The 26,111-nt window shown below is 38.6% G+C and overlaps 1 protein-coding gene across 2 annotated transcripts in view; it reads right to left on the bottom strand.

The window, feature by feature from the left end:
- CDH8 (cadherin 8) overlaps positions 1–26,111 on the bottom strand; it is a 206,849-nt gene that overhangs the window by 103,607 nt on the left and 77,131 nt on the right. For both annotated transcript variants that reach the window (XM_038368728.2, XM_038368730.2), the window contains exon 3: positions 15,734–16,028. In XM_038368728.2, the coding sequence (XP_038224656.1) occupies positions 15,734–16,028 (295 nt within the window). The remainder of the gene's footprint in view (positions 1–15,733; positions 16,029–26,111) is intronic.

The following is a 26,111-nucleotide window of genomic DNA, read 5'->3' as shown; positions in this document are numbered from 1 at the left end:
AAGTAGATGAGACAAGCTTGCAAGACTCCTTATCCTGCAAGATGACAAAGCTGATAAGCACTGGGTAAATTATAGCTAGAGTTTGAATTATAAAAGAAAGCCAATATCACTTTTAAATATATGAGATGATTCTAGTTTAAAATAACTAGAGGGTCACACAAATCGTTGTCTCTGTAGACTGAATTCCCTGCACACACCAGGGACTCCTTGCATTCTTCTACCCCACCCCACATAGTCCCCTACACAAGCTCCATTTGCCACTCTCACATCCCCCTCTATTTCAGGGACAACCTGCAACTGTCCTCACACCTCCTCCCACGCTAAGGGCTTTTGGTACCTCCCATTACCCCTTTCACTGATTCTACCTTACCCCAACTCCATGTGGTTTCCTTCTATGTGAACATGAAGGCAGGGCTATGAAAATCACCACACCACCCTACAGATGGGAAAGTTCTACAAGTACATGAGCTGTGGAATCCACAGACATCTCCCCACTCAGCAGAATTCCCCAGATCTCAGACTAGAAACTTAGACTATGAACTTTGCAATAGGATTTGCTCTGCAATTGATAGGCAGTTACATGTTAAATATACATAAATATTGCTATATACATATGCAATGGATGCATTTTTGTATGTTTTTTTCCATTAAAAAAATCCTACCACCATGTTGAGAAAATGTCAAGGTTGCATAGCTAAGCACTCAGTGTTTGTCATTTGAAAATTAGTGTCCCAGAATCTAGCCAGAAAACAAAAGACCAGGATTTTCCATTAGTGTTTAATTTTGACTGCATTTGGCATGTTTGTTCCTTTGTCAATGCTACAACAAACTAATTTAGCTAGAGACTATAAATTTGACATGGTGCCATTTTCACAAGAAAGCCACTGTTATAGTCCAAGTTGCTGTTGTCCTAATTATAATAATTTAGCAGTTTTATATAATCTAGTCTAACAACGTAATCACTGATTCTCCTTTTTGTGTTCATACCCAATACTGCCGTATGTAATACAAAAACATTTTTAGATAGAAGTCTGGGCAAATATTAGCATGTTAATTTTAAAACTTTCTGCATTTTTCCTGAGACACATTTCTGCAATGCTAATGACATTGTGATTAAATGTGGACTGCAAAGAGGTTCGACAGATTTTAATTAATGAACACTTCTAAAGTGATTTAATTGTTAACCATGGCTGATTGTTTCGCTCTGTTAGTGTCAGGTTTCATAGGTTCCCATTGCCACATGCTAACAACCAGAGACACAGTTAATGATAAAAATATTTTTATACAGCTAGGTAAGGAGGCTTCTGTTTGCTGACAAACTAAGATTAAAAGCCTCCATAAAAATAAGATGTGTACGCTCGGGTAGTGTTGTTCTATTGTTTTGGCTATGCTTTTTATGTGCAAGTCAAGGTGCAGATTCTGCATATTAGTCAGAAAGAAAAATGCACACACTGCCATGGGGAGTAGGAAAGCAAAGATTTTGGTGTGGCAGTGAAATGGGTGTAATGGAAAAAAATAAAACTTGTATATCCTGGAGGACTGAACAAATAGTCAGCATCTGAAATTTACATGAATCCATATTCAATGAAGCAACCATTTTGTTGAAAGATTGTAATGGTTAGGGGAATATAGAAATGTGACCATAGTATAGTCTAGTAGACCATATTGTGCTTTCTTGGTTTCTCTGGGACTTAAAAAAAAACAACCCAAAATAAAACATCCTCTGTAGTCTTTCCTCTCCCCAAACCACGGCAGGCTGAAATCTCCAGCTGATTAGGAGATCCAATCACCATTCTAGCTGAGCATTAACAGTATACTTGCATAAAGAAAGTACTTGCCACTATTTACCAACAGATATGTTTTCTATGAGATTCACTTTGCTTTAAAATCTGCAGCTAGAATTTTACTCTGTCTGATGATGGCTGTGTAGTCAACGATGGTCAAAACAACATGCTGTTTGTATTCACTAGGTCAGATAAGCATTCGTTCCCAAATAAACCCTTTGCCTGATTGTCCTTCTTTTCTATAATCTCACAGGTAGAATGACAGCTGTTGTCATGGTAACTATTTTTTATTGAATAACATCGCAATAATCTCATAAAAACCTGTATAACTTCTTGACATGTAAATTATTGCTGCCTGGAAGCTGAAGGAACTTACTCTTCTTTTTTTGTTCCTTGAAATTTTTAATGTTTCACCATGAATGCAATATGTTTAATTCATATATGTACACTTTCTTATTTTTACTATACTAAATTCATGCTAAATAGAATTGTGTGTCCAACAATTTACAGCAAAGGACTAGAAATCAGGACTCCTGGGTTCCATTCATAGTGCTACTCATACCCTGAGTGTTTATGTGCACAGCACCTCTCTGCATCTCAGTTTCCATGTCTGTGAAATGGGTAAAAAATACTTGCAGTGTAAAGAGACTCAGTTAATTAATGTTTGATTTCTTTTTAAGTTCTCAGATATAAGGAGTGTTAAATGCAACATATTAGTAGTAGTAAGTAAATATCCTAAACAGAGAAAAGCCAGATGGGTGAAACATACAGAAGCGCACACAGACCCCCTGCCATGACGTAAAAAGGAGGGCCCTTGTATGAGGGAAGGGGAAAATGGGGGCACACACAGCCTCTGTCACAGGAAGAATAGAGGGCTCCAAAATAAGGGAAGAGGGAATGGAGGCACACAGAATCCTCGTTGTGGGATATTGGGGAATACGGGAATAAGGGAAGGAGATACCCAAAGCCCCTGACATTGGGTGAAGGTAAAAATAGGGCACATACAGAATCCTTTCCACTGGAGTGAAGGGGGGACCTAGAATGGAGGGAGCAGGGAAACAGGGGAACACATAACACCAGTAGGGTCAGATTGAGAACCCTGGTATCAGAGGAAGGGAGAAATTGGGGGCACACAAAACCCCTGACAGGGGAGAGACTGGGGGAATTTCTGAAATAGAAGAGGTGGGAAGATAGCTCACAGGGAGCATGTGGGGTGGAATAGAGGAACGTACAAAGCCCCTGGTGCCTGCAACTACTTCTGTCTAAAGAAGCTATGAAGTGTGTGACCACTTTGTTATGTATTATTTGCTTTTCCATAGAGCCTAGAGGCCCTCATCATAGACCCAGTGCTGCTAGGCGCAGTACAAACAGAACAAAAAGATGGTCCCTACCCCAAGTAGCTTACATTCTAAATACAAGAAGACAGACAACAGATGGACACAGACAGACATGGGAGTTCAGAAGAACACAAGGAAACAATGAGACTGTATTGGTCAGGATAACAGGCTGTGGTCTCAGCACGCCAGTGGCCTAACCATTTTTTTTTGTAAGCAAAGGATTGTTGTAAAGAACTATTTGAATAAGGATAATCAGGGAGCTTTGTAGGTATTCACTGGAAATTCCACTAAGCATGAGGGACAGCCTAGGAGAAAACACCAAGATAGTCATCGAAAAAATTTAAAAGTGAAGGACAGCACCAGCCCAATTGAAAAATGGGAGTCACCATCTCAAAAGTGAGTAAGAGATGACAGGTGGGAAGGGACTGACTGTGAAGGGCCTAGAAAGAGAATACAAGCAGCTAAAGTGTTTATTGTGTGCACAATCTTGTACCAAGCTACCCCTAGAGAGGGGGGATCAAAAGAGATGTTGCTTATTCTTCTTTACCACCAAGAGACAATTTAGATACTTGGGTGATGATGGCCTTATAAATACCTTGTTTGAGAGATGAAGAGGAGGCATTATTCAGTCATGTATAAGGGGGGGGTAAAACTAGGATCGATGGGATATAATTAAAAAAATGTAGGATAACATGCCGGGGCTGGACGGGGGGGGAGGGGGAATCTTCCTCACAACAAGATCTAACAGTATGTGGAATAGTACCTCAAGGGAAATAGCAGAAGCCCCTTCACTTGAGACATTTCACAGTACTGCATGAAGCATGAGATAGTGTATTGTAAGGAAATCCTATATTGACAGAAAGATGAACTAATGAGCTACGAGGTTTTTTGCAGCTGTAATTTGGTGGCACTGTTATGATTTTTATATTTGTTTGCTGAGCATTTTGTAGAGAATATGAAACATACCGATTTCAGAATATCTGCTTCTTCCATAATATATTGTATATGTATATGTATGGGTGTGTGTATATATATGTATACACACACACACACACACACACACACACACACACATTGTATACCTACCCACACTATATATATGTGGTGGAAGAAGCAGACATTCTGAAACTGGTATGTTTCATATTAATTCATTTTTAAATCAAAATTGAAATATGTGACAAAAGTGTAAAATTTTAACAGTGAGTTAACCATTTGGAGAACTTATCACGGTAACTGACAATTTTTAAAATATTGGATTTTTTCCCCCTAAAAGATATGGTCTAGGAAATATTTTGGGGAAGTTCTATGGCCTGTGTTACACAAGACGTCAGACTTGATCACAATTGGTCATTATGGCCTTGAAGTTTATAAAAGCTATTAAAGTATTCACACATACTATCAAAAAGCTATGAGCAAATTTCATATTATTAATAATATTATTTATCATTCATATTGCAGAGGTACCCAAAAGCCTGTGATATCAGAATTCCCTGGTACTAGGTGCTTTACAAATCTATAGAAAATGACAGACCCTATCCCAAACAACTTACAATCTAAAAAAAAATCACTTTTATTGCTAACATTTTTTAAAAAATGGTCTAATCATGGAAAATCAAAATAATCATAACAGCAGCTGCATGGACATGACCATAAGTTATTCTGATATACCCTAGTTTCATGATTTCTTTAAAGTAAATGAAAGGAATACAAATGTTGGACCAAACTCTTTTCAAACTCCATCAGCAGAATTTTGCTGCTTTGAGGTCCTGACCTCAAAGTAGTCATGCCAGGTTTACACCAGTATAACAGAGTAGAATTTGGATTTCTGTTTCCAAATGTTAAATGTAATTTATTTTAATATACTTGAAGTGTACATAGTCTAGAAATCTAATGATACTGGAAGAAATGTTAATATAAGGGGGAAAAAAACCTGTGAATGAGTCAAAAACTTCTTTGAAAAATTAAATACCCCGGAACACACACAGCAACAAAGCAATGTTTTCAGATTGCTCATCTGTCCTTCTAATGAGCCTTTATAATGTGAAGCAAATGGAAAATATATATATTGTCTGGAAAAGTGTAACTAAGATCTGGAGGTGCTTGCTATGCATAGAAGAAAACTGTCTTCTGCACAGCACATAGACAATAGAGCAAGCTGGCAGCCTTCGCATTTTACAACTGTATAATGAGGAACAATGGAAGCATGGTTGTGAAATCTAATATGCTGCATATTTTACCGTTTCATATGCATAAACTAATTGTTTTAGAATTGTGATGCTTCCTTCCTACAGTGGTGATCTTAAAAAAAGTAAAATGTTTCATACTGAGATAGATAAAGCTCTCTGGAAATTGTCCTCGTTGATGTTACCTACTGCATGGATTTGACTCATGAAAGTAATAAGAAAGGACATGTCCTTTTAGTTTTAAGTTTGGCAGTTCTATCCAACTACAGCTTATAAGATGATGCCGTTAAAAAGCCTGCATGTGCTGCTTATAAATTCCATAGTGACCATTTGTTAGCATGAGAAAACAGTCTGTAGCATCATAGGCAGCAGCACTGGGATTCACCATATTTTATGTTTCTCTTAAAATGAACTCTCTTTTCTTTTAGACATTACTTTCATTTCCCTTTTAGACATTGCTGTTATTATAGAACATTAATAGTATTTGTGGAAGAGGAAGAAAATACTTGCTCTATTGTCCAGGACTCTCTAAAAGATGGCATTTGTCTAATCAATTGACTATTTCATCAGCACTCATACAAAACAAGGTGAATTGCCTATTTTATATAGAACTACTAAAGCATAGAAATTGCAAGGTCCCCAGGCAAAGAAAGTAAAATTGGATAATCACTACACAGTTATACTTCCATGAAGAGAAAAATTACTGTATTGTTTGTTGACTTACAAAGGAAGCTTCATGTAGGTGCAGTGTATAATTTTTTTATTTATTACATATGTACACACACACACACACACACACACACACACGCATGTATAAACAATAATAAAATAGCCCTTGCTGAATGCACAAGGAATTCACTAATTTAAAATTTCACATTATAAAAATAAGAGATTTTCCACAACCTTGCAGTTTCAATTCTGTGTTTTCTTTGTGTATGTATGTGCGTGCACCCGTGCACATGTGTATGTGTGTGTGTCTTTTACAAGCCTGATAACGCCAGCAAATATGAGCCAGGTTGCAGGAGCAGATTCAGAACTCTTGCTCCCTCAGGCCAGCAGAGAGCAAGCATATGGCAACAGAGACCATTGGCCTCAAGGGAAAGGGTCAAATCATCCAGCCGGCAGTCCTCTACAGGCTGATTCATGAGAAAGTGGCATTGACTTCAGCTCCACAGGCAACAGCTCATCTGTATTCACAGAGAAACATTAAGTGTTGCAGATTCAGCAGTTAAACAAAGGCAGAGGTACTGATTCCTAAAGAAAATAATAATATTAAAATAAACTTGGACTGAGGCACAAAGGTCAGATTCTGAATTGAGTATGAATCTGATTTCTCCAAATTTCAAATGTGTCAATTACATAGAGTGACCTGAGTTGTAAAATTTGTATCTGCTTCTGAATTAAAGGCTGTTCTTCCACAAAGTTTGAGGAGGAGGAAGTTCTGATGTCTATCAATAATGAATTAAAAAAAGGAGCAGGTAGAATTACATTACATTAATATAAGCATCTATGGGAATATTATCACATAATGAGATTATTTTTCGATAATCTACAAAACAAACTTTGGATGTGGTGCCTTGTGACTAGAATTTGTCAAAACTTACCAAAATTTGAAAATACAAAATATAGTCAGGTCTCTTGTCATGTGGTACTTACTAGAGTCTCAATATTTGGGCAGTAATGTAGATTGGCTTACTACCTCTCATCTCTGTCTTCTCCCAATAAGATTTGGCCATGCATCTGCACTAGTGCCACAAGAAGAGGTTTTGGAAAAATGAGATGGAATGTTTGCAAATATTTCAGTCACAAATTTTGACCTTCTTTCTGTCAAAATTTGACATTTGGAAAAACGTTGAAAAAAACTTTGTGAAGAGTGAACTTGTCAACATGTCTAAGAGGATATGTCTACACTGCAATCAGAGGAGTGATTGTAGCAGATGTAGACAAAATCGAGCTAGCTTTAATCTAGCTAAAATGAGTACCAACAGCAGCGAAGCTGTGGCACCATGGGCTGTACAAGCCTGCCAGGGACATGAGTGCTTAGGTGACAAGTCTGCACTGAAGTCTGTGTTGCTGCAGTTTCATTGACAATGGTATTTGTGCTAGCTAGATTAAAGCTAGCTCAGGTATGTTTACATGTCCTGCAACCACACCTACAACTGCAAAATAGAGATACCTGAAAAGTTATGTTCACACAGTCCAGAATAAAAACAATATCATGTGACCTAGGCATGCAAAAAAACCTAACACACACAGCTCAACTTCAAATGCTGAATACTGGCAACAAACTGTCTGTGACTGATCTAGAGCAGTGGTTCCCAAACTTGTTCCGCCGCTTGTGCAGGGAAAGCCCCTGGCGGGCCAGGCAGGTTTGTTTACCTGCCGTGTCTGCAGGTTCGGCCGATCGCGGCTCCCAGTGGCCATGGTTCACAGCTCCAATGGCAGCTGCTGGAAGCAGCAGCCAGTAAGTCCCTCGGCCTGCGCCACTTCCAGCAGCTCCCATTGGCCTGGAGCAGCGAACCGCGGCCACTGGAAGCCGCGATCAGCCGAACCTGCAGACACGTCAGGTAAACAAACCAGCCCAGCCCGCCAGGGGCTTTCCCTGCACAAGTGGAGGAACAAGTTTGGGAACCACTGATCTAGAGACAAGAATCTCTGCAGAAATTATCTTGGGCACAGATTCTGACAGACCTGTACATAGGGGCACAGAATCAGGAAGGAACACAAGCAGCCCTGCCAACAATGCGGAAGTGCACATTGCCTCAAAGAGTGTGTGGCCATGCCCCTCCACCCAGCCTGTTGGGCAGGACCAGCATGCAGGGAGAAGTACACAGCACCTGATGGGAAGATGTAGCAGCAGCATTCCAAGGAACTCTGGGAGGCAATTTCTCCCCCAAATCCTGCAAGTGTAGTTTGCTCTTCTCTGACCCCTTATTCTGGTGTGCAGGCAGTTTGCACAGTGTATCCTCTGGAAGAACAAATATATCCGAGAAACTGCAGACCATACACAGACAGGAAGAGAGGCAACTTTTCCCTAATAAATCATTACAAATTATTCACCCAGTTCTTTGCATAGTTATTTTTTAGGGCTCAATTCTGCACCCATTTATGTCAGTGGGAGTTTTTGTATTGATGGAGATCAAGGCTAAGGGCTTGTCTAGATTTAAAAAGCTGCAATAATGCAGTAGTAGCACTTCAGCAAAGACACTACCTACATCTATGGGACACACATTTCAGCATAGGTGCTCCACCTCTCTGAGAGGTGGTCACTTGGTCGACAGGAGAATTCTTCTGTTGACCCCAGTGCTGTCTACACCGGGGGTTAGGTCAGTTTAACTGCATTGCTTAGGGTGTGGATTTTTCACTTCCCCTGAATGATATAGTTATACTGACCTAATTTCCTAGTGTAAACAAGGCCTAAGGGCATAATCCTGCAAATACCAGCAGTGCTAGCTACTTTGCGGAGTGCCCTGGATTGAAGCAGCTCTCCTTGATGTCTGTGGGACTACTTGCAGTACTTTGCAGTATACTCTCTAGTGAAATTGTTGGTAGGAATACACCCTCCGATTATAAGCTCCTTCTGAAGGTGACTGAAACCAAGAAGTACAAAAGTACAAAAGAAATTACAACTTTTTTTAAAAAAGGTGATCAATAGTTTCCTCTTCCCCCCCCCAAAAACCCCTTTATAAAAGTTAAAATGTTGGTCAAGAACGTGTGGTGTTGTTTTTGCCTTTTGTATCCTAACTGATTCTCTCATGCTTATTATTGCCTATCTACCTTTCATTCTCATAAGCTCCATTGAGGTTATTCACAATATACATGAAAGATATATATTATTTCCATTTCTTGAAAAAAATCTCTTATTTAAATGACTCCTTGGTGCCAGAGTTCAAGAAGTTGATTATGCACAAGTAATCAAGCAAGTAATGGAACAAGAGAAACATTTTCTAACAGCTGTTAGTTACATTGTAGCCATATTTTACAACATCGACTTTTTTTTCCTGAGCTTTTGCACTACCTTTGAGTTTACCCTTTGGGCTACTTTGTAGTTGACCTTAGTAATATAGTCCTTTTAGTCAACATTTTTGTGACCGACTATCATTGATTTAACAGTCATGCACAGTGTCTTAAAAATCTATCTGTCTATCTATCTATCTATCTGTATGGGTGGGAGGGAGGGAAGAGCAAGAGAGTGTGGTGGGACTTGATAATATTACATCTTGGGTTTTTATCACAACTTTACAATTTACCAAGTTACTTCATCATTATTTATACCACACTTGGGATGTTGATGACTTACAGCACATTTTATCCCTTTTGGCAAACAATTTGTAACTCGAATAGAATTAATACCTTTGGGAGAAAGGGAAACAGAAACACATACACAACACACACACACACAGAGTGTACCACATGCCTTTTATATGCTTGTTTATGTGAAATATGTCTGTTTTGTACATGTGAAATAACAGATGGCCAAATTAATTGAAATTACTCCTGATATACAGTAGTGCAACTGGGGGCAGATTTTGGCCCAAAGAAAGCAGATATATTCAGATTAAAACTGCAATAATAGCAAATACTAAACTGAAAATCCAAACTCTTTTCCAAGAAAGACATTTACCAAGAAAGGAATCTTTGAGAAGCATCATAATAAAGAGAAGTTGGATTATTTTAAAATAATTCACTCACTCAATTTTTTGACGCATTGCAGGTGCAATTTATTTTTAGTGCACTGCCATGCTGCATCACACTATGTACTGTGTTTTATTATGACAAGTGATGGGGAACTTTCTAATAGTTGGAGGTTTAGGTCAGATAATCCATGAAATGTTTGGATGTTTGTCTGAAATTAGCCAAAAATTATGAATATTCACTTTTCCAGTCTCCTTCTTTCTTCTGTCTCACCTTCTTCCTTGCACCAGCATATCTGTCATTCTATTCAATGCATCTTTTTATTCTCCTGAACCTCTGCCACAGACCATTAGCAGACCTCTAAGCACCCTTTGCTCAAAACAGAACTATGGAGCCTAGCTCACTGTTCCTTCCCTGAATACCACCACAGAACTGACAACAGTTGAGGAGAAGGAAGCACAGAAGGGGGACTTATCCAGGTATTTTCAATTATACACCATGGGATCAGTTCAGTTTGACCTGATTCTTCTATTTTTTTTTGCGCTGGCTCACTCATCTGTACGTTATGGCATCCTTATTGGCTGTTACACAGAGGATGCAAGTTCAGGAGCAAATTTAAAAACAAGTTAACCACTGGGTACTCCACCTTTCTTCCCCATACTTATCTGGATCTCTTTCTAGGGGTTCTTACCTGGGTCCTCTTCCAAAACGTGTCCCTTTAGGTCTCATGATGCTTTAAACATATCTGTACAGAATGCAGCTTAAATGCCATTGAAAGCAAGTTATTTCCTACTTCCCAAGTGCATTCCTGTGAGCAGCCCTGCTACCATATGCTGCCACACTGGAGACAGGCATTCAAATTTAACTTCCTCCTGCCTTCTCACCCTTGACTCCTCAGGAGATCAAAGCAATATTAAAACTGTACAGAACATTCAGTCTCACCGAAGAGGGAGGGAGACTGAGATGGACTAGAAGGATGATTATTGTGGCAGAGCTGAAAGGCAGGAAACTGTGGGTTGAGGTAAGGGTGAATTGTGTGTGCTCCTCAGGGCTTTTTCTGGAGCATAAAGCCCACTCCTTCCTCAGAAAAAAGAGAATGATTTCAAATTTTCCTGAACACTGTGACTGTGCACACCATTCAGTGTGTGTTGTTTGTGCAGATGCAAGAGTATGCAGAAAAGTCAGGCTGAAAAGTCAGCATCATTCCTACAGGAAATAAAACTGGAATAGAGATTGCTTTGGCATCATTTGCTGCAGGAAGGTCCTGCAAACAGTCATTGCAGGGAAACAGGATTTTCCAGCATCATTCATATACAACAGATGCATGTGTTCATACTGATTACGTATGTAAATGCATGTATACATGCGGTGTACATGATTTCTAGAGACGGTTTGCATGTGCAAAGTTCCAGCTTCCCCACAAACATGATATATTATACACACACACACACACACACACACACACACACACACGAGTGCATGTCAACTTTACTATCCATGCACTTATTCATATAGTTAGCACCTTGGGACAATGTTTTTTTATAGTGCCCACCACATTGCTGCCAAACGAGAAATTATAACATGCAGCAATATAAGATATATCAGCTGCGTATATTATGTTTGAAAAGCTACACTATGTCTGAATCTCAGTGAAAGAGGGATGAGTTAGTTTTGGAATGCTAGAGAAATTAATGTGTATTCACTTGTATCTTGTGTGTTACTTTCTCCAGCTCTCCAGAAATGAAATGACTTGTATAGTATTTTCATTGCATAAGCACTACACATACTATATGAGTTCCTCTCCAGTCTCAGAACATTCTCTCTCTCTCTCTCTCTCTCCCTCTCACACACACTCACACACAGTCCCAAGTTTTCCACACTTACTATCTGGTCACCCTAAGAAAACACTACCTTAGTGAGGACTGTGTTAGTGGAAAGTATCACACAGTTGAAATAGAAAAGCATGGGTGGGTGGAGTTCTCTTAAAGGGGAATGAAGTGGAAAATGGAAGCAAAATACCGAGAGCACAGCAAAAAATAATAATCTCTAACTCTGGAAGAAGAAGAAGAAGAAGAAGAAGTCGTCAGTCTTTCCCCTACATATTGATAGATGATGGAAACTGATTTTAAAACAAACATGACAATACCTAAAAAAGTTAAAATAATTTATATTTACTATAGGTATTGATATAGCTTCTATTTGGTTAAAAGGAGGGAGACTAGCCAAAGAAGTAACGGTAACATTGGTAAAGCAGCAATGTTCTTGCCTTCAAGATGTCAGCCTTGACTTTTAGTCACATTACAGGTTAACAGGAAGAACTGCGTATGCTGCATTAATTTTATAATTATTCATCATCCACATAATTCAGTGAGATACATGCTCTGGATTCAGGAGTGGCAGCTCAGAATTAAGGTTTGTATTTGCTGTTGGTGCTTTTTTGGAGTAATAGGTTGAAAACAAAGTACATCCCATGGAATGCTACGTAAAGAAAAAATATAAGGCGTAGGGATATTTAGACCCATACACTGTCCTCCTGTCTGCTTCATTCAACAACATTGGAATGCACAAATCATATGGTAACTCTAAATCCAAGCCTTCTTTTGAGATGACTTATGGCTTGTTTTCACCTTGGTGGTTGTTGTTATTAAGGGTTTGAATATTAACTATACCATTTGAAAATACTATGTTTATGGGCCATGTTGTACCAGACAGAAGAGGCCTAGGCCTAGGCCTGGTAAGTTCAGGGGCAGAGCTGTCCCACCTCAATGGGAATTTCAGGAGCAATTGTGTCTCTCTGTGCTTCTAGCACACGGAGGGAATGAGACACTGTACCGTCCCTACTCTGTCTTCATTGTAACTCTCTTCTCCTTCATGTCTTCGAGGTTAACATTCTTGATACCAATGTTGGTCTCATCTCCTATAACCTCCATATATAATCTTTTGCAAAGTCCTATCACATCTTCTTTAACATCTCCCTAAAACATCTTTTTTCGTAATCCCATCTGCTAAAACTCTTGTCCATATACTTGTTCTCTTGCTTTGATTACTGTAGACTTCTACTGTCCAGATTTCCTGTCTCTCACCTTTCCCTCTTCAAGTCTGTCTAAAATTCACTGCTGATTTCATTTACCAATCCTGTCACTCTCCCCACATGCTCCTTTCTCTCTCCATTGATTGTCTGTTCTTTATCATATCGCTAGTTTCATTTGTACCTAATCCCATATGCTTTTCCCACCCTTTCACTTTACTGCTCTTTCATTGCCTTTCTCCTTCTCAGTTTCTCCCTTCCTCTGCTCTCATCCACCATCTCTTTCCTCCTCAGTTGCCTCATTAAAGATCATCTCTTTCAACAAAGAGATGGAAACTGATTTTAAAACAAACATGACAATATCTAAAAAAGTTAAAATAATTTATATTTACTATAGGTATTGATATAGCTTCTATTTGGTTAAAAGGAGGGAGAATAGCCAAAGAAGTAACAGTAACATTGGTAAAACAGAAATCTTCTCATCAGTTACCCCTATGCTTTCCTTCACCTGATCTGCTACACAGTGCCCGGTCTATGATTTGCCTTGTCTTACTTAGACTGAAGCTTCCTTGAACAAGAATCATGTGATGTCTTAATCTATGTTTCTAAAGTGCTGCATACCATTATGGGCTATATAAATTATTCTTAATAATAGAATTAATGCTCAGGAGCCATTTCCCTCCTGCAGGCATATCTTTGTGTTTCCCTTCTAGTTTTTCCATTGGAATGCCTAGTCGGTCCAGTTCATATAAAGATTAGCCTACAATTTCTTTCTTGTCCCTCCCCCTTTTAATTTAATTAAGCCATTTTCTTGCCTAGAGCTTGGCAAAAATATTATCTGAAACCAGGTCTACATTATGTTTGCGCTACTATACAATTAAAACGGCTTAGCATATTAAATGTGTTTTGGTAAAGGAATAGACATTCAGGCTGAAAACGCATTTACCAATTTCAGTAGAAGTGATTCAAAGCAACCAAGACATCAAAATCTGGAGAAGAATTATAATTGACATGCAAACCCTACTGTAACTATGCCAGTGCTACTGGGTCTGCTGCAGTTAGATTTGAAAAGTTCCTCATACCACTAATTGTACTGAATTGCAGGAAGATGACAGTTCTAGCCCCATATATCGTGCATATGTGTGAGAAAGACTGCAATAGAACAGAATGCTGTTTTCCAAACTCTTTGACAGGGCACTATTGTGTTTGTAAAGAGGCTTGGCATGCCTTCAAGTGAGCATCTATGTATATCTTGCCTGGACAGCCATAGAGTACAAGAATTGCCAAAAACCACATTACTTTCAGTTTAATATGGGTAAATCTTAGAAATCATTGTTTATTTTCTATGGCCCGATTCTGATGTCCTCACTCACACTGAGTGCTCTGCAATTAGTCGCATTGGTTTCAATGGGCCTACTCTCAGAGTAAGATACCACACACTGAATTTCAGTATATTCCTAGGTGTCTGTATCTCTCTACCTATACGTACAGGTATATGTCTAGACAGCTGCAGATATAGATATATAAAACAAAATGTGCACCAGAATTATACAATGAAACAAACATATCCCCATCCAAGACGTACACAAAAAGACATATGAAGGAATATAGATTCATAGATACTAAGGTCAGAAGGGACCATTCTGATCATCTAGTCCGACCTCCTGCACAGCGCAGGCCACAGAATCTCACCCACCCTCTCCTACGAAAAACCTCACCTATGTCTGAGCTATTGAAGTCCTCAAATTGTGGTTTAAAGACTTCAAGGAGCAGAGAAGCCTCCCTCAAGTGACCCGTGCTCCATGCTACAGAGGAAGGCGAAAAACCTCCAGGGCTTCTCCAATCTGCCCTGGAGGAAAATTCCTTCCCGACCCCAAATATGGCGATCAGCTAAACCCTGAGCATTTGGGCAAGATTCACCAGCCAGATACTACAGAAAATAGTAGTAGCTTAAATAATTCCTCTCCCTCTCCTGTATTTATCCCTCTGATATATTTATAGAGAGCAATCATATCTCCCCTCAACCTTCTTTTAGTTAGGCTAAACAAGCCAAGCTTCTTAAGTCTCCTTTCATAAGACAAGTTTTCCATTCCTCGGATCATCCTAGTAGCCCTTCTCTGTACCTGCTCCAGTTTATAAATATAAATGAACACATTACCAATACACTCTATTAACAAGTACGTTTTGCAAGTATTTTTCTTTCCTTCAACCACATTTATTCCCTTCATCTTCTTCTTCCTAGCTTTCTCTCTTTGCCCATACTAACTCCCTCATTTTCAGATCATATGGATAAGTGGTTAAGCCCACCATCAGTTTCCAGACATAACATCTTTCATTTTCATGTTTTTGGCTGATTATAGTTATATGTGGAGGAAAATAAATGAGTATGTGTCCACATATTGTAAGTGCTACATCTGTGTACAAATACACACAACCCAATAATTAAACATCAGCAAAATAGGATTAGAATGGCATGTTGGAATACATCTTGATAAATCCTCCTCAGTAACATTGCTCCACAACATCATAAACAGACTATAAATTTGGGACAGTGAAGTATTGTTGTGCAAAGAATGTCAATTGAATATAACTCATTTTCGTATTACTGAGGATCTCAACCTATTGTCCTGCAGTTGAGCACTTTGATCAAGAAAGGATTTAAAAAATGAAATAGGAATTAAATAAATATTTTTTTTCATCGTTGGTGTACTGGGCTATTTTAAAGTGTGACTTTTCAAAGCTCTTTATATGTTTAGGCGTACATACCCACAATGGACATTTCTGGAACAGTGGCATGATATGGGCTATCAAGAAATTCTGGTGCATTGTCATTGATGTCTTGAACCTTAATGATGAATTCTGAAGGTGGTTCCAGAGGTTTGTTTGTATCCCTATCAATTGCTTGCGCTGTTAGTGTGTACTCTGCCTTTTCCTCACGGTCAAGTCTTTTCATAGCATGAATATCTCCAGTCTTGTCATTGATCACAAAGATTGTCCCAGCTCCATCTCCTGACAGGATATACTTGATTTTGCTGCTTCCAGGATCCAAGTCTGTGTGTAGCTAAAATGAAAAATAAGCATTTTAGTAGTAATAGTAGTAATAAAAACCAGCATTTACTTTTTGCATTGGTCTAGTCATGCATTTCTCAAGTTATTCTTTTGTACTTTAATCTTAGCTCCAGCGATCCATATCTCAGCTTGAATACACAAGGAGAGTAAGCACTTGTATGCATACTAATCAAAATTGAATGTAATCATAGGCATAATTAGACTTTCTATTTAAAAAGCAGCTGTTTTATATATTTAAATCCCTATTTCTAAATGTAAATGTCTTCAGATCTATTATGAGCCAAAATGAACAAACACTAAATGTCCTTAACCAATTAGATCAAAGAGCAAATGAAGGATAAGCAATAATATATTTTTAAATCTAGCTACTTATTTTCATGCATTACTTCCTTTCAGCTTATTTTCAGAAAGTGATGGGTGTTTAAAAAATGACTTAAACACATTTGGCAAGTTTCATCTGAGATAATGTTTTTAATTGACAGCATTACCAAAAATCTTACAACTGCATTTTAACTCAGTTGTTGAACTGAACTAAAAAGATTCTTAAATCCTTATTCCCAAAGGGTTATTCATGAAAGAGTGTTTTGTGAAAGCAAGCTACCAGAAAAATGGAGAACGATTATTTTCCTTGGACACACTTTTCTTCACAATTTCTTTCCATCAGAAAAATGATTTTTAAATTGTATTTAGTGCTTCAGCAAAAAGAGAAGATAAGATTAGAAAGCCCTGAAATAACACAGAAAAAAAATCCAAATGCAAGCAGCTCTTCTCTTATACTTTTCAGTCTTTATCAACTAAGTGCTTGAAACAAAGCTCACTGGAGTAGGCTCTGGAACAACCCTAAAATGCCAGGTGAAATCAAATAATCAATTAATCTTCAAGTATAAGATGTGTCTTTTATTATTCCACGTTTATTAATGTCAATATATATTGAAATGAAGGAATATATTATTATAATTCATTTATAGTGATGTTAAGCCAACTGGAAGATTAGTTTATGTACATATTTAACATTCTTTGAACACATTTAGTAAGGGAAATTGTATAAAAAGTATCATTTGCATTAAATATCTTGCACATCTTCTTCACAAAAGATGTTCTGATAGAGGTTTGTATAACCTGGTAACCAGCAACAAGCACCTAACAGATTTTGCTTTCACAATGGTCTTCATTAGAGGATAAAATGAGATGGAAAAATTCCTTACGTATTTGCTGTCAACCTATACTTTAATTGATGCACCTACATGATCTTATAGTTATGTGCTTTCATAGATATTTTTCAGGTTTGGAGCACAAATGTTGATAAATTAGCCCATACCCTTGCTTTGAGGTACCTGGGCTCCAGTAATGATGAGACAGTTTACATAACAATGTTAGAGCACCTTGCCTAGCGTCATCTCTAGATGACTGCAATTGTCCGCTGTGTTTATTGCAACAAGTTTGGTCTTCTAGAGTTGGATTTAGGATTTATACAATAGTTTGAATTTTGGACAATCAGTTTGAATCTTTGGAAGAGTTGGAGCTGGCATCTGTTATTTGACTTCCAGCCATATGGAGCCAAATAACTTAGTTGTCCCACAAAGATCTTCTGGGTGAAATTCTGGCTCCATTAACTCATTCTATCTCCACCTGCCCTTCATACCCTCTTTCTTCCTCCCTTCCATCTTCTCTATTGCCCTGTCCTCCTCCGATCAAAACCCTAAAACAAACAAAAAAACTAGCATGATGTTCACAAACCATCACTTTGTTTGTAGGTTCTATCTCTTTCCCTTATCTTTGTCTGTCTTCTTTATTAAGAGTGTAAACTCTTTTCAGACAGGGGACAGTCTACTATTCTTTATTTGTACAGTGCCTCGCACAACAGAGACTTGTTCCTGATTAGCCCCTAGGCACTGTTTAATAAACACAACAAACAACAACAACAACATTGATGTCAATAGCAAAATCCGCAATGACGTCAAAAGTGCCAGGATTTCATCCCTGTGTTTTGATGGGCAATCTACCAGGCATTGATGATTTATGTCTTAGTATGTTAAGCCCTTAAAAATTATTAGATTTTTTTAAGTAGAAAGAGGGACATATAGAAACTTCACATGCTGTGAATGGGTTGATTCCCCAGTCTGCTATTAACCTAGCATGGACACACAAACACAAGACTGAGCATGCATGCACACGCTGAATGTACAAAAGTCAATCCTATCTGCAAAACACAAATCTTTCTTCTCTCTTTGTAGGATTTTCTTGTTTGTTAAGAACAACATAATGCAACAAAACAAACAACATAATGCAAGACTGACTTTTCTCCTGATTTGGCTGTTTCTCTCCCCCCCCCTGCACAAACAGAACTAAGTATTATTCACCTTGTATAGTTGTATGTTTTCTCTGAGCATGCTCAGTTGAGTTAGGTTGATGTTATATTAGAATATGCCTTTGGGCACTTAATCCCTATTCAACGAAGTATTTAATTTTACTAATTGACTTAAGCATGCTTACAGGCCTTTCTAATTAAAGACTTATTCTGGAAAAAAAAATCCTGAAAGTATTTTTCTGGTGCATCTACACTGGCTAATATTTTGGATTTGGCTAATGAGGAGTGGCCAAACCATCAAAGCTTAAGTATAAGAACTAGCTGAGTAACAACACAAAGAACACTTTGATTTGTGAATCAGAATTTGGCTAATTAAGTGTAGAATCATGGAAGAGGAGTTGTGGAAGATAGCAAAATCATTAAGTGTCGGCAGCGATTTTTTAAAGAAACTGCTCAGTTAAGAGAAACTGAGTTAACTATTGAGAGAAGTATGTGCACTCAGTAACCGCACAAGACTCATTACCATGATAGAGACTGAGACTGCACTAAAGAAGATGAAACATAGAAAGGCAGTGGGACCATACAGTGGACCAATTATGGCATTTAAAGCATTAGACCTTGAGGGGGTGGGGATGATGATAAACTTCAATTATTTAATCCCCCAAACTAGAGAAACGCCCAATGAGCAGCGGAAGACCATTCTGGTATCTATCTTCAAGTGTGAAATGTATGTGCAGAGGAATTACAGACTCATAAGGTTAATGAGTCATGCAATTAAATGATTGGAAAGAATTACCAGGAAAAGACATTGTAAGTGACTAGAGCATCAAATAAATGACAGTCAATTTGGGTTTATGGCAGAAGGGTAAACAAATAGAAGTACAGGGAGAATCACAATGAATAGCATTTAGTGATTTAGTGTACACTGAGAGAAGACTTATGACAGAGTTTCTAGAGAATAGATATGGTGGTCTATGGCCACGCAATCTACCAGAGACATGTGTTCAGACTATCATGGATGTGTCAGAGGGCAGTACAACACCACTGAGAAGCAGCTGCAGCTACGGTGATCCATTCACAGTGAGGGTAGGTCTATATCCAAGGTCAGTCTTAAGTCCATTCCTATTTGTGATTGCAGTGATACCTTCATTCAGGGAAGAGGATCCATGCAGTCTGCACTGTACATATGATATTATATTGTGTTGCAAAGATAAATTCAAACTGGAAAAGGGTTTAGAATGGTGGAGGAGTGCATGAGAAGAAAATGGTTTATGGATTAGCCAACAAAAAATTAAATACATGCAATGCTTCATTGAGAGGGACAATGAGAAACCAGTAAGTGATATAGAGTTAACCTCTGTGCAACAATTCAAATACCTCAGTTCAGTAATGAGTGATGATGGGCATGTGGATGTGAACATTAGGAGTTTCATGAAGAATGCTTGGTGCAAATGCAGGGAGTTGGTGGGAATTCTCTGCAATAAGAAAATGTTAATTAAAGTGTATAAAACCATGATTAGGCCATCCATCGTGTAAGGATTGGAATGCTAGCCAATGAAGAAGAGAGAAGAATAACTACTTCACACTGCTGACTGAGAATGCTCAGGTGGATGCTGTGTGAGATGAGAGCTGACAGCCTACAGAGAAATTATACAAGCCATGATATAGGTAGCTCCCCTAATGAAAAAGCCGAGGGAGCATGAACTGAGATGGTTGGGTCATGTGAGATGAGACATAGAATTTGTTGGCCAGAGATTACAAAAACTATTCGTCACAAGGCAAATACAGCTAGTAAGACCCAGAAAATGGTTGTTCGAGATGCTGAAGGAGTCCATGAAGATCAGTGTCACCTTAGAAAATGCACTAAACAGGAATGCTTGGACATGAAGAACAGGAATCACTAACTCTGACTAACAGGTCATGGTGAAGGCAAAGAAATCTAGAGCCATGGAAGTTTTGCAGAAGTTCTTTAATCATATACTAGTGAGACATTGACATTTGGAATGAATACAGCTCATGGTTACTATTAGCACATTGGAAATGTGTCTAAAAGAGGTAGGAGTGCCCAGAAGCATTTTATAACCTTTAAACTGCAATTGATTAGGATAAATGGAAAATACATTTAACTTTCCCCCCCCCCCCCAAGATTAATCTGGGTCAAAAATGATAGTGTCAGGCACCAGCCTGCAGCAGATCCAGTCTCCTGGTAACCCAGTGAACACAGCTAGTCCTGATATAATTTGTCTGATAGACTGTGCCACCTTATTGGTTGCAGGAGTCAGTAGGCTGGCTGATACTTAAACTCAATAGCACCAGCAGTCCAGTGGCTGTTTACCACAGTCCTAATCTGCAGGTGTGCTTTATACTGTCCCTGCCTCTGCCCTCTCTAGCTTTGCTTCAGCCTGTACCACATCCTGCTCCAGCCTGAACCTGTTCTTGTTCTAGCCCCCAGCTTCCTCCTGACTTCTGATTCCTGGCTTAGACCCTCTTCTTCTGACTGTGACTCCTGTTAACCGTTGGATTTTTGTATTCTGACTCCTGACCCTGACCCTTAGCTTTGCTCCCATGCCTACCCCATCCTGGATCCAGCTCTAATAGGTAAACCAGACTCTGGCTCCAACCTGGTCACTGACAGTCATATATTCCCAGCCCTTTAATATAAAGCAAATGATAAATGTTGCATTTATTCAAATTGTGTTAATCCTTTATGGTGAGAATCCAAAGTCAAAGGTCAAAAGAGCTTTCCGAGATATTAAAGTGCTATAATAAGGAAACATTATAATAAATGACCTACATAGGTACCAATGTTTCTAAATTATTTTATTGTTTTGATTTAGGATCTAACTGACATCATCACCTTATAGTTTCAAAGCACAAAACTAAGTGATGTTCAAAGTCAGAGAGCATATCATTTTTTCCAACTAACATTCCCTCTGTTGTACGAGATATGAATGATAATAAAAAGCAATTGTCAAGCTTCAGCAGGCTGCGTTCATGTGAAGGTTCAAGATCATTACACTCATAATTCTATAGGGTCCAGGTGAATTGATAGAGAGGCATAATCAAGAGGATAAACGAATCTGAGTTTCTGCTGAAAATTCTTCACAGATGTTGGAAATATGAAACTGCTTTCCACACCTGTACCTTTATCCATTACATCTGTGCCTGGAAGCTAGCCTCCTATTTTTTCAGAGTGGTATTGAGAATTGTAACAAAATCATATATTTAACAAAGGGGAAATCACTGTTTACCACCCAGATTCCAGTACTAGACATGATCCCAGAATTAAGAGGAACATACACTTAATGGAAAACTTAATTCTATCCAGAGATGGTGACATTTAGTTCCTTGCATGAAACCCAATTAATTAGACTTTCTGACAGAGAAGTCTCAGAGCAGTGAAATCCCTTTCAACCCCTGGCCAGGCTGTAGAGTTGTAAATGCAAATATCCCCTTCTCTTGAAGTAGTAACTACAGTTCCTCTATCCAACATATTCATATACTAATTGCCATTAAATTGTCCTTGCATCCTCCCCATAGCATACCTCTGGTCCCAATGGTGATACAGATGTCTTGTGTTAATACTCTGAGACCCCCAATATAGCCTTAACACAGGTCTTAAGTAGCACAGAGGGCCTTACAGTACTTCTCCACATCAAGACAAATTTCATCCAGCAATGAACTCTGAACCCCACAATAACTAATATTAATTGGTATAATACAGCTGCGGATCAGTGACTTCAATATTATTAATATCATATGTATTGTACTGCCACAATACTAACTTTATTATTCACCGATTAATGAACACATACAAAAGAGTGTTGCTAACACATTTAGTCAGATATAGCATACAGTCATAGTCTTCCACATACATACCTTCCAAATACACAATTACCATCAATGCAGGAGAGAAATTGCAGAGACGAATACTTTTTCTAAGGACCTCTCTATTTGCAGATTTAAAAGTACCACTGCACAATAAAAAAAGGTAATACATTGGAATGCTGATTATTCAATTCATATTAAACAGTTATAGCCTATAGAAGTTCAACTTCTTGGCTAAATCTGTATACTTTTATAAATCCTGTGTGTGTTTATGGTTTTTGAAAAAACCTAGAACTAGATGTGTGGTAACCGACTCCAGCACAACCATGGGAGAAATCAACCATAATTGTTCTCTAGCTTCAGTTCTGGGATCCAGTGGGAGATCCACTGTGTTTTTGGCGAGTGGTAAAATGTACTCCCTTCTGCTTCCATTCACCTAATCTGCCAGTATGAGGATGGGTGTGGCCATGACTCTTCTCTCAAGAGTATCCTCCCTGCCCTAGAAGCTATACACTCTTGGGAGCACTAGCCTGGAGCAGCAACTGTGCTCGCTGACCACATTGTGACTGCAAGCTGTGTGGCTGCACAGAATTTGGGGAGAGGAAATAATGCTCTTAGGGTCTGACCCAGCTCTATTGAAGTCAATGGGAATCTTTCCATTGACTTCAGTGAAAGTACGATTTAGCCATGAGATCCATCTCTGACCCTGGTGCCCAGGTACTGGTGGAGACATAATCCAGCTTGTAATGAGCTGGAGTGTCTAAACAGAGGAGTTGCCACCCCTATGTCAACATATTAGGGGTGAAACAAGCATAACCGCAGCAATAATCCAAAAGTGAAAAATCACAGCCTATTAGAAATATGCTCTTGGATATTTTTAATTAGGAAAAGAAAAGACTGCACCATGAAATGAAGTTTTATTTGAGTTCATTAGAGAATAATTAATTCATCCATGTATAATTACAAAGGAATTACCCATCACTTCTTTCAAAGGAAATTACACAATCTGCATTTTAAACTTCATTTTAAAGCCTTGCATCATTCTTCTGAGAAAGCACCACATGCTGCTCTCACTTTTAGAATTTCTAAGTATATTTCTTAAAGGAATCACTGGTAAATCATTGATTCCATTCACCTCTGTGAAACTTTATATATTATCCTAATGCTCCTTCTTTTCCCCTTTTCTGGGCCTGGTATGGAAATCCTAAAGGGGAATCTTTCATTTCAGAGGCAGATCACATTTAATGAACCCAGAAAAATAATTTCTTTAGCTTTCTGGACTCTTTCACAAGTCCCTATGGGTTCTAAGGCACTCTAGCTCATTCTGTAAAACATACTGAAAGATTTCAGTGGCTTCTGCATTCATTTATATACATTACTGCTTCCAATAATTGTAACATCTTTCTCATGCTGTGATCCTTTTCCTAGTTATCTGTCTATTCTTCCTGTGTGTCTTCTGGTTTTGCTAGATATATGAAAACAATTAGGTGGTAAGAAAAATTTTGCTTTGCATTTTTGGTGAGTTGTGACAGAAGATGATGTGTGTGCTCATCAACAACCCAAGGTATAAAGGATCATTCAGCATTAAACTCCATAAGACAGGCTGCAATTTATTTATACACAGTGTGGAGTTAATAAAGTGATTGTAATTTCAATTCAATAGAATCTATTATTTCCTTCATGGATGTGCTGGTCCTTTTAATAGTAATGGGAATTATATCTGCATAGCAGGGGGAGGAAAACCAAATATTCTGCATTACCATAGAACGAATAATGACAAACACGGGGCACAGCCTTGTTCTCACTGAAGTTAACATCAGTACTTCCAAGTATTCTAACAGGAGAAGGAAAATGCCCATGGGTTATTTATGGTTTTGCTTAAGATATTAGGATCATGTAACCATAATATTTGTCAATGGACTTTCCTGTTCAGCTGCAGTTTCATAACCATGTTCAAAAAGAGAAGTAAAGCAATAACACCCTTAATACTTTCATCCAATGGTGTAACCACTGTGTTTTTCTGCCTCAGTTTCCTACACTGTCAATTACAACATCTTTGATTCTGGATGCCTTCTTTATGTTTCAATGTATTCTTTGCCATTGCTTTTTTATTTCATTTGATTTGCTAATTCAGTGTGTGCTTAGATTCAAGCCTCACCTGTGCATAAACAAGTTTTTATCATGTACCTCTCACTATCTCCTTATGAGGTATCAGAGTGCGCTGTGGGCTAAAAATAGAGCAAGGACTGGGAGCCAAGAAACTCCTTGACTGTAACATTGACTGGCTCTATGGCCTTGGGCAAATTGCATAGGTCCGAATTCATTCCTGTGCCATGCTTGAACCCCTCATACTATCATCATTCCCCCCCCACACACACACACACGATACTGGGCCTGCCAAAGGCTGCTTCAGTCCTCACTGCTGGTTAGGGCATCAAGTGTTTCCCTAATTTGCTCCTGGCTACCTTGTATCAGCCAGAAAATAGCCAGGTCATGGGACACTCTGGCCATACACAATGTCGTTACAAGACCATTCCCAACTTACCCTAGGACTCCCCTTTTGAAGGGGGCTCTTGTGAGGGTGAGGATTTGGCTTCACCAGTCCTGCACCTAGCAGGGAAGACCTCTTCTGCCAGGGGTATTTGGCTTCACCAGCTCTGGCCCCTGACACAGACCCTAACAGCACATTTCCATGGCAGCTATGGTACAGCCAGGTTACAGCTGTCCCCAGAACTCCTGGAGATGGAGAGCAGAAAAGATAGTACTCATATTGGTTGTATTTATTTATTTCAGCTAAACTGAGGGTTGCAATCCCAACCTTTACTTGCCTACTCCCATCCCCAAACTGGCCAGCAGTTGTCTTTCTTTCCTACTATGAACCTAGACCCAGACCTCTGAAACACATCCTATGACATCCAGAGGATAAGGTTTGTGGTGTTGCAAAGACCATTTAGGAGAAACAAGGGTCATTGTGTATAGGAATGTCTCTATGCACCACTCTAGGAGGAGTTTGGACAGTCCCATCCAATGTGCCCCTTTTTAATTTCTGTAATATTCTTCTATTTATTTACACTGAATTTATTTCTTCTGTGCTATATTTTTGAGACGTATTTTTACTTTCCTCTTCTAAAAGTCTTGTTATAACTTGCTATCCTATATACTCAGGCAGAGAGAAGATCAAACTTGAACACTAAGACCTTTTGGTGTTTTTCAAAATGATTTTCTCAAGTGAATGTCATAGCAATATCTAATAATACAAACTCTTAGGATTGCAGAATAAAATATAAAGTTAATCACTGTGTACCCACAGCAGTAATTTGAAGGCTGCTTACTAAATCTGTCAAACCAGACAAGCTGTAGCCTACATCTGCAAAGGAAAAAAAAACACAATAAGCTAGTTAGGTCAAAGGTGACAGAATGTTTCTATTTACTTAGGCATATTTAAGTTGTCATGATTTTACAGTTCTGCATTATCCTGCTGAACACATTGCCAAAATGCAATGCTTTTAGCTGCTTTCACCATACTGACTTCTGCACACCATGACTGGCAGGTTGCCAGAGATAATATATTAATGTGTCTTCCTTTTTAGTTTCAGAATTTCCATTCAGGTAGAGTGTGTTTTGTTATTTCATAATATTACAAAATTAACCTGCAAATGGAAAAGTACAATTTTGTGAAAGTAACAATTGTTCTGACATAAGGTCACATTTCAGTGTTTGAACATCTGGGAGGTGAGCGCTCTGTCTAAGGCCAGAGAATGTGCAAAACTGACAGTGTGAATAAAAAGCTCTCTTCCAGCAATTGGCTCTCAAACACATCCTGAATTTAAAAATGTAAACATTAGCTATGCAGCCATCCAAAATCGAAAGCCATTGGGAAGGTGACTGCTTTATCAGTAGGACGAAGAGGACTAAAATATGCATTGTGAAGAGTTAAAT

Source organism: Dermochelys coriacea, chromosome 12 (genome assembly GCF_009764565.3).
Source record: "Dermochelys coriacea isolate rDerCor1 chromosome 12, rDerCor1.pri.v4, whole genome shotgun sequence".
NCBI lineage: Eukaryota > Metazoa > Chordata > Testudines > Dermochelyidae > Dermochelys > Dermochelys coriacea.
The sequence above is the reverse complement of the archived record's forward strand: the minus strand, read 5'-3'. Positions and strand labels throughout refer to the sequence as shown.